This window comes from Bactrocera tryoni, chromosome 2 (assembly GCF_016617805.1).
Source record: "Bactrocera tryoni isolate S06 chromosome 2, CSIRO_BtryS06_freeze2, whole genome shotgun sequence".
Taxonomy (NCBI): Eukaryota; Metazoa; Arthropoda; class Insecta; order Diptera; family Tephritidae; genus Bactrocera; species Bactrocera tryoni.
This window is the reverse complement of record NC_052500.1, coordinates 18803117-18817020: the sequence shown is the minus strand read 5'-3', so window position 1 is coordinate 18817020 and position 13904 is coordinate 18803117. Positions and strand designations below refer to the sequence as shown.

Genomic DNA, 13904 nt, shown 5'->3' with positions numbered 1-13904 from the left:
CACCCCATTTCAGTCTGAAAACTACATATTTTAAGAGATTGTTGAATATATCTCCTTACTTTTTTTAAAGAAAAAGCACAGAAACTTCAAATTTAATGAAGAATGTTTATTATTATTCGAAAGAACTTTCTTTGGCATTTATTTTTTTTAATTATTTCTTTTAAATGTTGGTCGCGGCTACGTCTCAGCTGCTTCATCCGTTGAGTTCAATTTTCGATGACTCGGTGGAGCATTTCGATTGGTAACTGACGAATGACACGCGTGATGTCGAAAGATCGAAGCTGGATTGTCCGCATAGATTTTAGACTTTCATATCTTTACTGGGAAAAGTCTAAAGATGTGTTATCACACGACCTTGGTGGCCAATCTAGAGATCCAAAACGTGAAATTATCTGCCGACCGTGTTCTCTCAATAAATCCATTGATTGATGCGATGTGTGGGAAGTAGTGCCATCTTGTTGAAACCAAATGTCGTCGAAGTCACGAGCTTCAATTTCAGGCATAAAGTACTCGTTATAGTTAGTTCTCGTAGCGCGATAATGGTCGCCATTGACAGATACGTTCTCACCGGCATCAGTTTTGCAGAAATTTGGAGCGTATATTCCATCGGCCTACAAACCACACCAAAACGTTGTTTTTTCTGGATGAAATTGCAGCTCTTGAATCTCTTCAGGTTGCTTTTCGTCCCAAATGCGCCAATATTTCTTGTTTGTATACCCATTGAGCCTCATTGCTAAACAAAATTTGGCTCGAAAACGTCGGGCCTTCTTGGAACTTTTCAAAAGCCCATAGAGCGAAGCGATGTCGCTTGGGAAGGACGTAATAGTCTTTCCATGTTGAGATGCCAAAAAATACTGAAGAAAAATAACATGGCGGCTTGACACGTTAATTCTATTGAAAAAAGTACACCTACCCGGTAATAGTAAGCCTTTAGTCGAGCCTTCCCTTTAATCTTTGTTGCTTGCAAGCCGATACATGAAGGAACTTACATATCTTAAACCGACTCATAGTGATTTTAGCTTTTACGAGAATATTTATTATGGCAGAAATACATATGTTTAGTGATATTCCGAATGCCTGCCGAAACGAAATCGGTCTAGAATCCAGGTGCTGTGTAGTAATATTGAACTTCTTTAACCAATACAGCACTGAGGCCATCACAGTCCTGCTTCGGCCTTTAGAGGTTAGGTTAAAAAAAATTAAAAATACTACTTCAAACTACCGTTAAGTGCATAAAACGAAAAAATACAAAAAATAAATTTAACATCAGCCATAAAATTAGCCAAAATTGTGCGGCGGAATGTTCAAAGCATTCCATATAAAAACATATAAATATCGCAAAAGAAAACACATAAAAAACGAGCTAAATTTGGAACTACCCAACGCTGCCAAATTAAATGATTCCATCAAATCGGCTGTAAGTATGGTATACCGTTAATAGCTGCTTATAAATAAAGCCATTTGCCTGAGAAATTTTCCAAAAGATAATTAATTATTTATTGACTGCCAGCACTGCTGCAGCACACAAGTGCGCTAACTGAAATCTGCATGCTGTACATAGTTCCACAATGCAACAGCAACAACAACAACCACATTAGCTGCCACTTGTGCCAATTGAGTTTTTCATTTTGTGCCGAAATTATTGAAATGTTTGTTTTCGTTTACAGAATTCATGGAGATGATGACTGGAGATTAATTCTGCTCATGTACACCTACACGCGTACCTACCTATATACTTATATGTTGCATACATATACACACACACACACACACACACACACACGCTTAGTGTTGCAACGAGGATGAAGATGAAGGAGCGGAAAACTGCAATAAATACCAACAATAAAAACACACGAGCAAATTGTTATGGATCGTTTTGTATGTTCTACTTGTTGTTGTTGTTTTTGTTGTTATAGTCATTGATTTAACAAATGTGTGTATTAAAATGAAATTAATTATAAATTTATGCATATTTATTTCGAGTATATATAAATACATATAAACTATTATAGGCCTTACATATGTATATGTATGTACATACATATGTATGTATGTAATAAAAATGATCCAAAAACTTGTTTGTGTGTTTGTGTGTGCGATTTATTTCGAAATGCCAAAGTCATCACTTGTGCAAAGCACGAACGGTAGGTGGGCGGTCGGGCCGCTGGGTGGGTGTGTATAATTAGTTTTAATGTAGTGTGGTGAGGAGAATATGGGATTTGCTGTTATTAATGCGCACATTTGTAAGTATATTTGTTTATAATTAATATTAATTGATACTAAAAGCTAAAAATATTCAAAAAGAAATTATTAATTATTTAATTTGTATACAGAAATATTTTGCAGCATAGATAAATTTTATAAAAATTTTAATTTATTAAAGGCGATTGCAGAAGCCTTTGAGAATAAAAAAAAAACAAAAAAAGTATCATAGTTGTTTGAAAACCTTCGGAAACGAAAGTTAAAATAACAAACATTAATATGGAAAAAAATCCTAAATTTCAATAAAAAAATTCTAATTTTCAATAAAAAATTGTAAACTTTCTAAAAAAATTAATATTTCTTAACAAAATATTTTTATATAAATATTATTGCATCAAAAATTTTAACTAAAACCAATAGAATTAAAAAATTAATATTTCTGAAAATATTTTCATATCAGTATTTTTTGTATCAAAACTTTTAATTAAAACCGAAAATATTAAAAAAAATAATATTCTAAAAAATATATATTTTCTAATTTTCATATGTATTTTTTGTATCAAAACTTTTTTAATTAAAACCGAAAATATTAAAAAAAAATAATATTTAGAAAAAAAATAAATCTCTCATATCAATGTTTTTTGTATCAAAACTTTTAATTAAAACCGAAAATATTAAAAAAAAAATAATATTCTAAAAAATATATATTTTTAATATATTTTTTGTATCAAAACTTTTAATTAAAAACAGAAATATTAACAAAAAATAATATTTCTAAAAATATAAATCTCATAGCAATGTTTTTTGCATCAAAAATTTTAATTAGAAACGAAAATATTAAAAAAAAATAATATTTATAAAAAATATAAATCTCATATCAATGTTTTTTGTATCAAAACTTTTAATTAAAACCGAAAATATTAAAAAAAAAAAAAAAATTAATTTTTTGTATCAAAACTTTTTCTAATAAAATATATATTTTTAATATATTTTTTGTATCAAAACTTTTAATTAAAAACAGAAATATTAACAAAAAATAATATTTCTAAAAATATAAATCTCATAGCAATGTTTTTTGCATCAAAAATTTTAATTAGAAACGAAAATATTAAAAAAAAATAATATTCTAAAAAATATATATTTTTAATATATTTTTTGTATCAAAACTTTTAATTAAAACCGAAAATATTAAAAAAAAAATAATATTCTAAAAAATATATATTTTTCATATGTTTTTTGTATCAAAACTTTTAATTAAAACCGAAAATATTAAAAAAAATAATATTTCTAAAAAATATAATTTTTATATATGTTTTTTGTATTAAAACTTTTAATTAAAACCGAAAATATTAAAAAAATATTCTAAAAAATATATATTTTAATATATTTTTTGTATCAAAACTTTTAATTAAAACCGAAAATATTAAAAAAAAAATAATATTTCTAATAAAATATATATTTTTAATATATTTTTTGTATCAAAACTTTTAATTAAAACCGAAAATATTAAACAAATTAATATTTGACAACAAATATTTTCATATCAGTAATTTTCGTATCAAAACTATTAACTAAAACAAAAAATATTAGCAAAAATAATATTTCTAAACAAAATATTTCCATATAAATGATATTTGTATCAAAATTTTTAATAAGAACCAAAAATATTAAAAAAAGTACTAATATTTCTCGACAAAACTTTATTTCATGTTATAAACAAAAAATATACATACATACATATATGATAAATAAATATGTATATATGATACATACATATGCATATTTTTTGCAAACTTTGTTATAATTTACAGCAAAATGTCTTTAAGAACATACATAGCTCGGCGGCAATAATTAACTGCCATAGAAGTTGTATATATCACCACACATGCCCGCTAAGAAGTTAATATTCTTCTTAAAACAATATTTGCACTTAAGACACAGTAAGTAACCATTTTCAGGTATTAAACTACCATATTTAACGCTTAAATCAAAATATTCCAGCAGATAACACCCAACACTTAAAGTGTGCAGTTAACATAAATTTAAAAAATATCTATACAATATTAAAAATAATTGTTCATCAAAATAAAACCGCCAATTCATCAGCTTTCCAACGACACCTGTTTTATCGAAATCCGTGCAAAATTGCGTGAGTTATGTGCATATACGTGCTAGCATGCAGAAATACGAAACACGGAAGTGCACCCTGCACGTAGCGCCTTAAGGTATGCAACACTTTTGCGCCACAGGGTGCTTCCGGCAAATTAGCAGCCGCCTGCTGTTGATTCTGGTCGCCTGGTGTTTTGTGACATTGCGGCGTGTCGCACAAAAATCTCGTTCACAGTGGGAGGAGGTTATCAATGCCGACTAATTTTTTTGCACGCAATTTTAAAAATGCGATAACTTCTACAAATGTGCACCGATTTTAATGATTGAGGTGTCATATGAAAGGTAACATTACAGCGCTAATTGCTGTAATATTTACGAGTTGAATTGAAGCAAATAACATGCTGAAAATATTAAATGAAAAATATTTTTTATGCAAAAGGCGGGAATATTAAAATTTTTAAATGCGATAACTTCTACAAATGTGCACCGATTTTAATGATTGAGGTGGCATATGAAAGGTAACATTACAGCGCTACTTTTTGTAAAGTTTTCGAATTGAATTGATGCGAATAACATGCAGAAAATATTAAATGAAAAATATTTTCTACACAAAAGGTGAGAAATTTAAAAACTTTGTTGTATTTTTGCATGTTTTTTAATAAAGTAAATGAAGAGATAAGAAAAGAAAACCTGAAATTAAAGAAAACGCCAACTTTTACCTGTTATAAGAAAATTGCTGAAAATAAGTAAATAAATAAAGTAATAAAACAACATTTTTTTCTTGTAATTTTTTTGTGTGGTTATTTTTATTTTTGAAATAATTGAACTTATCAGCTACTTTGTTAAATTTAAATAAATACAGAATACTAAATGTATTGTATTTTAACATATTTATATCGTTATATAATATATTGTATAATTGTATTTGTTTTAGTTGTTTTTTTTTAATGAATTTGCAATCGTCAAGTAAATTCTTACTGCATTGCAACTATTTATGTGTAAATGATTTACATAAATTAAGCATTAAATATAATGTTTTTATGTATATTATTCGTAAATATGGCTTATGAACTACTAGTGTCTACTAAAAGACACAAATTAAGACTTTTTTAGTTTTACATGTACAATTAGCCAGAAATCTGACGGCACTATTTTATGTCATCAACTTATGGGCTATTCACTTATATTTTTTATGTTAAACGTAAAATTTTATATGGTTTTAATATGTTCATACATACAAATAAAGTTTGCTTATATGCAAATAGTATATTTTTTGTTATTTTTTATTGAATTTCATTTTTATATAACTTACTAGCTGCAATTTTTTTATCTTTTACATTGTAAAATAATTTTTTTCGAATTCTTCTTGTACTACACAACTAGAAAACCCATATTTACAAAGTTTTACAATAAAATATTTACGTTGATTGTTGATTAGTTTAATTCATTGTAGTTAATATATTTTTTTGCAGCAGCAGTAAAGCACTGTAAGTGTTACAAAGCGTCTTTAGTACAACAAAACAACAAACAATATCAGTTAGAACAATTTTTGAAAACTTATTTTACAGTATTTACTACAAGCTATATATTTTATACGTATTTTTAAGATTATTTTTATATTTTTTTTAAATTATTTTAAATAAAAAACTATTTACAGCACGGAAAGAAATTAAATGAGGCAAGCTTGCAGTGAAGTTTAAAATAATTTTATCGTTATTCATGGCAAGTGAGCTGAGCGCCCACTCTTTCTGGTGTACGAAAACTTGAGTTTGAAATCATTTCATTTAGACAAGGGCTATGTCGAAGCTTAAAGTTACTTTTGGTGTCTAAAACTCCCAAGGTTGTTTTCTTCTTGCGTTTGTGTTTTTTTTTTTTTTGCTATACAAACATTTTTGTTACATTAACAAATTTGTGTAATTTATTAAAATATGAAAATTTTGCAACTCTTGTGTATGAATAAGTTAAAAACCAAGTTTTCGTAAATTTTAGAAAAAACAGCTTTTGATAAAACAAATTGTGTCTGGAAGTTAGTTTAGTTTCTTTCACGTTTATATTCATTTATTATTCCGTTTTTATAGTTTGCTTCGTATGAAAAATGTTTATGCAAAATAAGGCAGATATTTTATATTTTTGCTTTTTATAAATTTTCGCTCGGATTTTTTATATTCGATACTTTTTGAATATTTTGCTGTTTTTAAAAATTGTTCTCAATTTGCTCTTCAATATTCGATGTTGGTTTAATTAATGTTAAGTTTTTTTATATTTTTTCAGTGAATTTTTTGTTTATTGAACAATAATATGTTATAATTTATTAACTGCATTCTTATATTTCGTTTTATTCCAAATTTTTGAAGCTGTTAGGATTTTGATTTTTATTTTTATATTACTTGATTTATTATTTTCGCACTTTAAATTTCAACTTTTTTTTTTATTTATTTTTATTACACTTTTAAGGTGACACTTGGCGGACATTCTTTAAATCTCAAAAACTTTAAGGCAATTGTTTCAAGAAGTATGTTAGTGCATTTTTAGCACAAAACTTGCTTTTAATTTTATTTATTACTTTGTTTAAACTGTTTACTAATTAATTGCTGGCACATTTTTCGCTTATAAAGACTCCACTGACAATTAGTTACAAATTTTACTAACTAGTTTATTTTTTATAAGTAATATGTAGTTTGTATAGTTTATGCTGTAACAAAGCTATTTTAAGGCAATAACAACCATTTTAAGGCCAAATCTCTAATATTTAAGCGTTTTAATACATATACTGCAACATACTTGCAATTTTATACGTTTTAAAAAGAAAATAGTAAAATCAAACAAAATTCAATACGCAATAAACATGAAAGTAACAAATTTTGGCAACATTACTTAAAGTAGTTCAAATTTCATTTCATAATCTAATAGAAATTGCGTTAGAAACACGTTTTCCGTATAGTAATATTTATAAAACATAAAAAATTGTGTCTCTAAAAAAAACAATGGAGATTAGGCTTTCAAATGGCCACCGTATAAAAAATCAAATGTTTAGAACAGAAATAGTAAAAAATTAATGTACTTTTAATAAACTACGCAGTAAAAAAGCGAATAGTGATTTAACGTTATCGATAAGTTTTCAGTGTCAAGTAAACATAACAAAGCGTTTAGAGGCACATGCAAAATTAATTGATATTAGAAGTGATAGATTGCAATATTTAATTTCAATTAGACATTTTTTTGACAAGTTTTTAGCGTTAATGCGGTGTAGAAATTAAACTGTTACAAATATTAACATTTCTATAAAAAACTTAACATTCTCCAAAATAAAAAAAAAAAACTTAGCTAAACCTTTTTGAAAAGTCGCAAGCTGTTTTACAAAAAAATATTATTCTTGCAGCTCTTAGAGCTTATTTCAGTACGGAAAAGCTGCCTACACTCCACTTCGCACATTCTCACTTAAGAAAAAGTAAACTAAAACTTATGCTAGGATAAAATTATTGCCAACGAAAACATTACAATGCTATTGAAAATTTACAAAGCGTTTCTCATATAAACAATTACATATTGAGAGTAAATTTAAAAGCTTAAAAGTAATTTGATTAAAAAAAATTAGTATTAAAATTATTTACGCACAATTAAAATTAAGCTTAATATTAAAACTTAAAAAAAGCAATCACTTAAAAGTAAAACTGTCACGCAACTTTAGTAGCATGGCTATTGCGATCGCCCGCTTTGCGCATATTTTACACGCTGCTGCGGCGTAACGCTATTGATTGATCGACTAAAGTCAAGCCTACTCCAGACGACCGAGTGTCTTTTTTACACGTAACGCCGTCAGACGCACCGTCGGGTTCGGATGCCAGCATTCTTGCATGATCTTCGACATGGTCGCCAAAACATCGTCATCCTGCCAACGCAACGGCACTGGCGGTCGGAAGCCCTTAATACAAACCACATCGTGCATGTCCTCGAATGTGGGATCAGCTGGCACCACATCGTGATAGGGCAATGCATAATCTTCACACGTGGTCGTATTTGAACCGGGCACTTGTGTGTAACAACGTCGGGACATCTCCCACAATACCAAACCGACCGAGTACATATCGGCGCGTTTGAATTCCTCAAATTGTTGTTGGTTCAATGTCTGATTGAGCATTTCCGGAGCCATGTAGCGTGGCGTACTGACACGTGAATTTTGTGCGATTTGTATTTCATCCATTTCCGAGGTGTATTTAACGGCCAGTCCGAAATCGGCAATTGCACATTGACCATTACGCTTTACAAGTATATTATTGCTTTTGATATCGCGATGCGCTATAGCCGGTTTGCCGGGTGTACCGACGATTTCGTCGTGCAAATGTGCCAAACCCGAGGCGAGTGAGTAGGCCAACAATTGCAGTTTTTGCGGTGTAATCACCGATGTGCACAGATAATCATGAAGGCTGCCATTCTCGTGGAAATCGGTGATGAGCATCATTTGTGTATGACTGCCCATGTGCTTGATGTCGGCCGCAATGAAACCGAGTATATTCTCGTGTCGGATAAGCACAGTTTGATAGATTTCAGTTTCACGGAACCACGAAGACTCTTCGGTCATGAAGAAGATCTTGACAGCGACACGCTCATCACGCCACTTAGCCAGAAACACTTCGCCATAACGTCCTTTACCCACAGTGCGTACGATTTGTATTTGCTTAGCGATAGTGCGTTGCACCAGCAGTGGCAAACCTGAACCCGAACCCGTACTCTGTCCGACCAATTGCGAAAGCGGTGATATTTGACTGTTACACATAGAGCTGATGAGACGCGGCTGTTTGCCTTGCTTCTCGCGACGTCGATACATTACACAGAATATCAGCAGGACGACCACAAATATCGTCAGGCAGACAGTCAGTGAGGTCAGCATGAGCAGGTAATGTATGGATTGTGAGCTTACTGGCAATTCGGGCGGGGTGGTGGTGCTCTTCGGTGTGTATTCGGGGTGAATGTTGCGATTACAGAAATCGCCCGAATCACAACAGACGATATTCTTGCCATGCAGGTGGGGAACAGCGGCAACTTTGCACTGCAAAAAAAGTCAACAGAGAAGTATTAGTATAGTTGTAAGTCGCAGAAATCAGAAAAGTTTATCTGTGTTATGCTACTCACCATTAACAGCCCGCCATTCTCTTCTGGCGGCATGCAACCATATGTTCGCTCCTCCTCGTATGTGCCTGTGATCTCATCGTAGACTTCTTCGACTGCGCTGAAGCAGGAACCACCGGGACGTGTCTCACATGTGCCATTTATAACATTATCGGGACAACTGCCATCGCAATAACAACTCAGTGTGCGGGCTAGAATTAGAATGAGAGTTGTAGGTGTGAAAAGAGGTTATCAAGCAATTTACATACGTGTATGTTATTTTATTAATTGTTTGGATTTAAATATAATATATAAAATAGTTCGGAAGTTCGAAAACCTTTACCAAGTATTATTTTATTATACATATATGAAAAAAATATTTTATTTTAATATAAATAGATCGGAAATTTTTACATAAAATAAAATCTTCAAAACAAAATAATATTATTTTTTTATTATTAATATTTTTATTATTAAAACCGAATAAGAATACAAAATAAGCTTAAATTAAAATTTTTTTTTTAAACTATTTTTTATTTAAAAAAATTTTTCAAAAAAATTTTTTAAATAAAAAAATAATTTAAGAAAAAATATTTTTTTTAAAAAAAAAAATAATTTAATAAAAAATAATAATTTTTAAAATAAAAAATTGTAATTTTTGAAAATTTACAACTATTTGTAACTAGAAAAAAATTGCAAACATTACCCTTTCTGAGCCAAAAAAAATCAAAACTAAGCAATGTATTTAAAAACAATTTCTGATCAATTATTTTTTATATTTCTTTTAAACTACTTTTTTGATTTGGTATGTTGATACTTTTTCAAATTCCGATTCAATAAAATTTATCAATTTCAAAAACAATCAAAATTTTCAATTTCAAATTAATAAATAAAGTTTTCATAAAAATATTTTTTTTTTTAAATAAATAAATTTTTATAAACAAAAATTATAAAAAAATAATAAAATTATAGAAAAAATATAATTTAATTTTTCATAAATATTATTTTATTATAATTTAATTTTTTTATTTTGATTTTGTTCTCAATTTAGTTATTTTTTCATTCCACATTTTTTTATAATTCTTCATACGTCTTTTAGCCAAAAACACTAGCCGAAAAACTTCAAACGAAACGAAATGTTCCCACTCACATCCAAGAAGCGTTTAAAAACTGTGTCGGACGTGCGTATTGGACAAATGCACATACATACGTGACACCATGCATATGTACAAACCCATATGTATGTACGTATGTACATACAAGTGACAAGAAGTCGCATAAAAAATCAGCGTCGACACAATGCAACACACCACACACAGCACTGTGTCTTATAAACGCTGGCAAAACAGTGGCGCCAAAGTTGGCCGCACTATTATCAAACTGATGGTTAGTTAGAGGTGATCGGTGATCGTGGCCAGCCAACAGGCAATGCGCCTGCAGGCGTGCTGTTGATGGCGATCCGCCACATGAAATCTCTATGCGCGTGCCGCCGCACAAAAACCACCATAGACGCAAGCGGATTGTATGTACATACATACTTATGTACATTGTATGCACAAATAAAAATATTGTAAATATGTGTATGTGTGTTGTTCTTTAAAGCGCCACAGTGTGGACAACTGCTTCCTCTCTTTAAATGCTTTCCGCGGCTATTGAAGTTGCTGCTGTCGGTTTATTTGCTTTCTTTTTCGATTTATACATTCCGACGGCAAAATGCACAAAACATTTGAAATACTTTTTATGCTACAAGCAGACAATCGCACATAAATATATATACTCTTGTTGTTGTACATTTGTTGCATGAATTTTTATGTTTTTTTTTCTCATTTTCTGCTTTCCAGCGTTGTTTGCGGCGACGCTTTTGGAATTTACAATAGAAATGCCAGAATGTTTTCTTGTAAACACCACTACTTGGAAGACACAGTACCCCACCAGCCCACCTCAGCGCACCAATCCACGCTCATCATTGTATTCATTGCCTTTTATTGAGTTGTGTAATAATTGTTTTTATTAATAAAATTTATATTTTTATTGGCTTTCGTGAGCGCCAGCGTGTTACAACAGGAAAAGCATTCGATTTGGAGTTGGGAAAAACAATTTTCATTTCCTCATCTGAAATACTTATTGAATAGCTTTGGGAAGTGCATTGGTTGTTTGAAGTTGTAGCTTTAAGAATTCCCGCATAATACAAAAGAAATGAGAGCATAAAATAAGATGCAATAGAATGCATGGTTTTTTACAAAAAATAAACTAAAAATTTGTTTAAAGTTTTTATAGAAAGCTATGTATGTTGCTATCCTTATCAGTGGCAGTTCTTATTCTGCGAAATATTTGAAACACTGATGATCTACAGATTTTTGTATGACCTTGACAGATCTAACTACATTTCATCATCAATTTCTGAATTATGACAAAGTATCATATATTCAAGAGATGAAGTTAAGCTCGTTGAAAGAAGGAGATCTTCTATTTATATGGATATCCTGAATAATCAAAGAACTAGCTGAAAATGCTTTGTAATCTAGAACGACCCAACTGGGAACAATGTTTTGAATGAAAACTAATCATATATTTAAGTCAAACCAGGGCCACTAAAAAGCACTTGAACCTTCAATAAGTTCAAAATTAAGTCGAGCTTCTTATTCTATTTGTAGTCATATATGACTTTCTGACTTTTCGAGAATTGAAAAATAGTATAATTTAGATTTAACTGTTGAAGTTATTGAGGGCGTTACATGGGTTTATGGGTTTCAAAAAATCGTTTTTTTATTGTCTTATTAAATTCTACAACACCTCTAAAATATTGTACAAAGTTGATCCTAAATGCGCCGTTTTTAAACGCGTTTTTTTCGAAACTGTGTTTCTGAAGGCGGTTGGCTAGATTTCTCGAGAACTATTCAAACGATCTTCATGAAATTTTACACAGGTCTTTGAGATAAAATTTTAAAAGACTTGCACGAAGGATTTTTTTCGATTACAACAATTTGAAAAAAAAAAAAATGTCGAGAAACTTTGACTGAAATTTTAATTTTTTTTTGTAAAAATGTCAGCCAAAAATCGAATTTTAATTTTTTTCCTTTGTCCAAGTTCTAAGTTAAGGTTTCAACTAAAACAAATATTTTTTTCACTTTGGAGGACTTATCCTGCCAACTCGGGCTCATCTTTTTTCCGAGGGTCACCGGAAATGGCTTCGCAATGGTCTAGTTTAAAATATTTTTTTTTCCAAAAATTTCAGAATTTCTTTGTTAATAGTGTATGTTTCTAACAATAAAAAATTCTAATAAAATATTTCATTTTTTATATGACAAAAAAATTGTTAAAAAAGAGCTGTTTTTTACCCTACCCAATTAACCCCTTAAATAGTCTATGGATAATATGGATCTAGTAAAAATAAATACATTATTTCTCTAAAAGATGGCTTTAGTAGTCTAATCTCGCCTTGTTTAAGTGCGATCGGGATACGCTATATGACGTTGGGAAGATAAGATTTCGTACTAAACAAACTTCTCAGGCAGTTTTGTGATTTCTTCACTCAGCAATGCTTGAGCACCCGTCGAAAACGGACATCAGCAAAAAAAAAAACACACAAAATAAAAAGAAAGCCAAACACATCAATAGTGATTGGTCAAAAGCTCTCGGAGCTTGGTTGGCAGATTCTTATGCATACACCATATAGTCCGGACTTGGCACCAATTGATTACTACCTGGTTTCTTTTGCTAGTGAAAAATTCGCCTCAAGAAAAGCTTTTAAAAATTAACTGTCCTAGTTTTCTTGCCAATAGGGGCGAAGGTTTTTATGAGAGTGGCATTTTGAAATGACTTTTCAAAATGGTAACAAGATAAACGAACACACCTGTCCAAAAGTTTCGGTTAGAATTATCAATTGAATTATTAGTAAATATGCAGAAAGGATTATCATGGAATCTAACACATCCAACTTATAACCCCTTTGCCCCACCTGCCCGGTTACGGTTAGAATTATCAATTGGAAACGTCATCTCTTGTTGCATTTTTGGGTAATTAACCAGTGAATTAACGGTTAGTTGGCTTGCAGTGTGCATTCACATGCTGCTTGTGTTGCTTGCTTAACATTTTTCAAATAAATTTATTGGCTTATCGACTTCGATATTCACTTCCATACATAAGAAGCAAAAGTAAATTAAATTAAGACATTAGAAATGAATAAAAAATTATAACATTGGTATTTCCCATTAAAATAGTTTGCAACGCGATTTCAAGTAAATTAGCGAATTGATTAAAATGCAAACGCAGGTGAACAGAAAAATGTTGCACCTCACCAAGTAAAAGCGCAAGAAATGCATATTTACAAATGTTAAAATAAATAAAAAGTTATGCATTAAATCACACATAAATGCATATTTACGCATGCATAAGTACTTATTCATTCGAAATCCATTAAAATGCCTTATATAGCAATAACTTGCACTTTTTCTACGACTAAGTAAGTAAAACCATGAAAATGCCGC

At 30.2% G+C, this 13904-nt stretch overlaps 2 protein-coding genes across 5 annotated transcripts in view; one reads left to right on the top strand and one right to left on the bottom strand.

Annotated features, from left to right (window-relative positions):
• The window catches only part of LOC120767387 (troponin C), a 42704-nt gene extending 40742 nt beyond the window's left edge, over nt 1–1962 (top strand). For all 3 annotated transcript variants that reach the window (XM_040093395.1, XM_040093393.1, XM_040093392.1), the window contains one exon: nt 1668–1962. In XM_040093395.1, the coding sequence (XP_039949329.1) occupies nt 1668–1696 (29 nt within the window). In that variant the 3' untranslated portion in view covers nt 1697–1962. The remainder of the gene's footprint in view (nt 1–1667) is intronic.
• A 4852-nt stretch (nt 1963–6814) lies between these two features.
• Nucleotides 6815–13904, bottom strand: part of LOC120767228 (bone morphogenetic protein receptor type-1B) — a 239536-nt gene continuing 232446 nt past the window's right edge. For both annotated transcript variants that reach the window (XM_040093053.1, XM_040093054.1), the window contains 2 exons: nt 9442–9629; nt 6815–9358 (listed from right to left, as the gene is read on the bottom strand). In XM_040093053.1, the coding sequence (XP_039948987.1) occupies nt 8087–9358; nt 9442–9629 (1460 nt within the window). In that variant the 3' untranslated portion in view covers nt 6815–8086. The remainder of the gene's footprint in view (nt 9359–9441; nt 9630–13904) is intronic.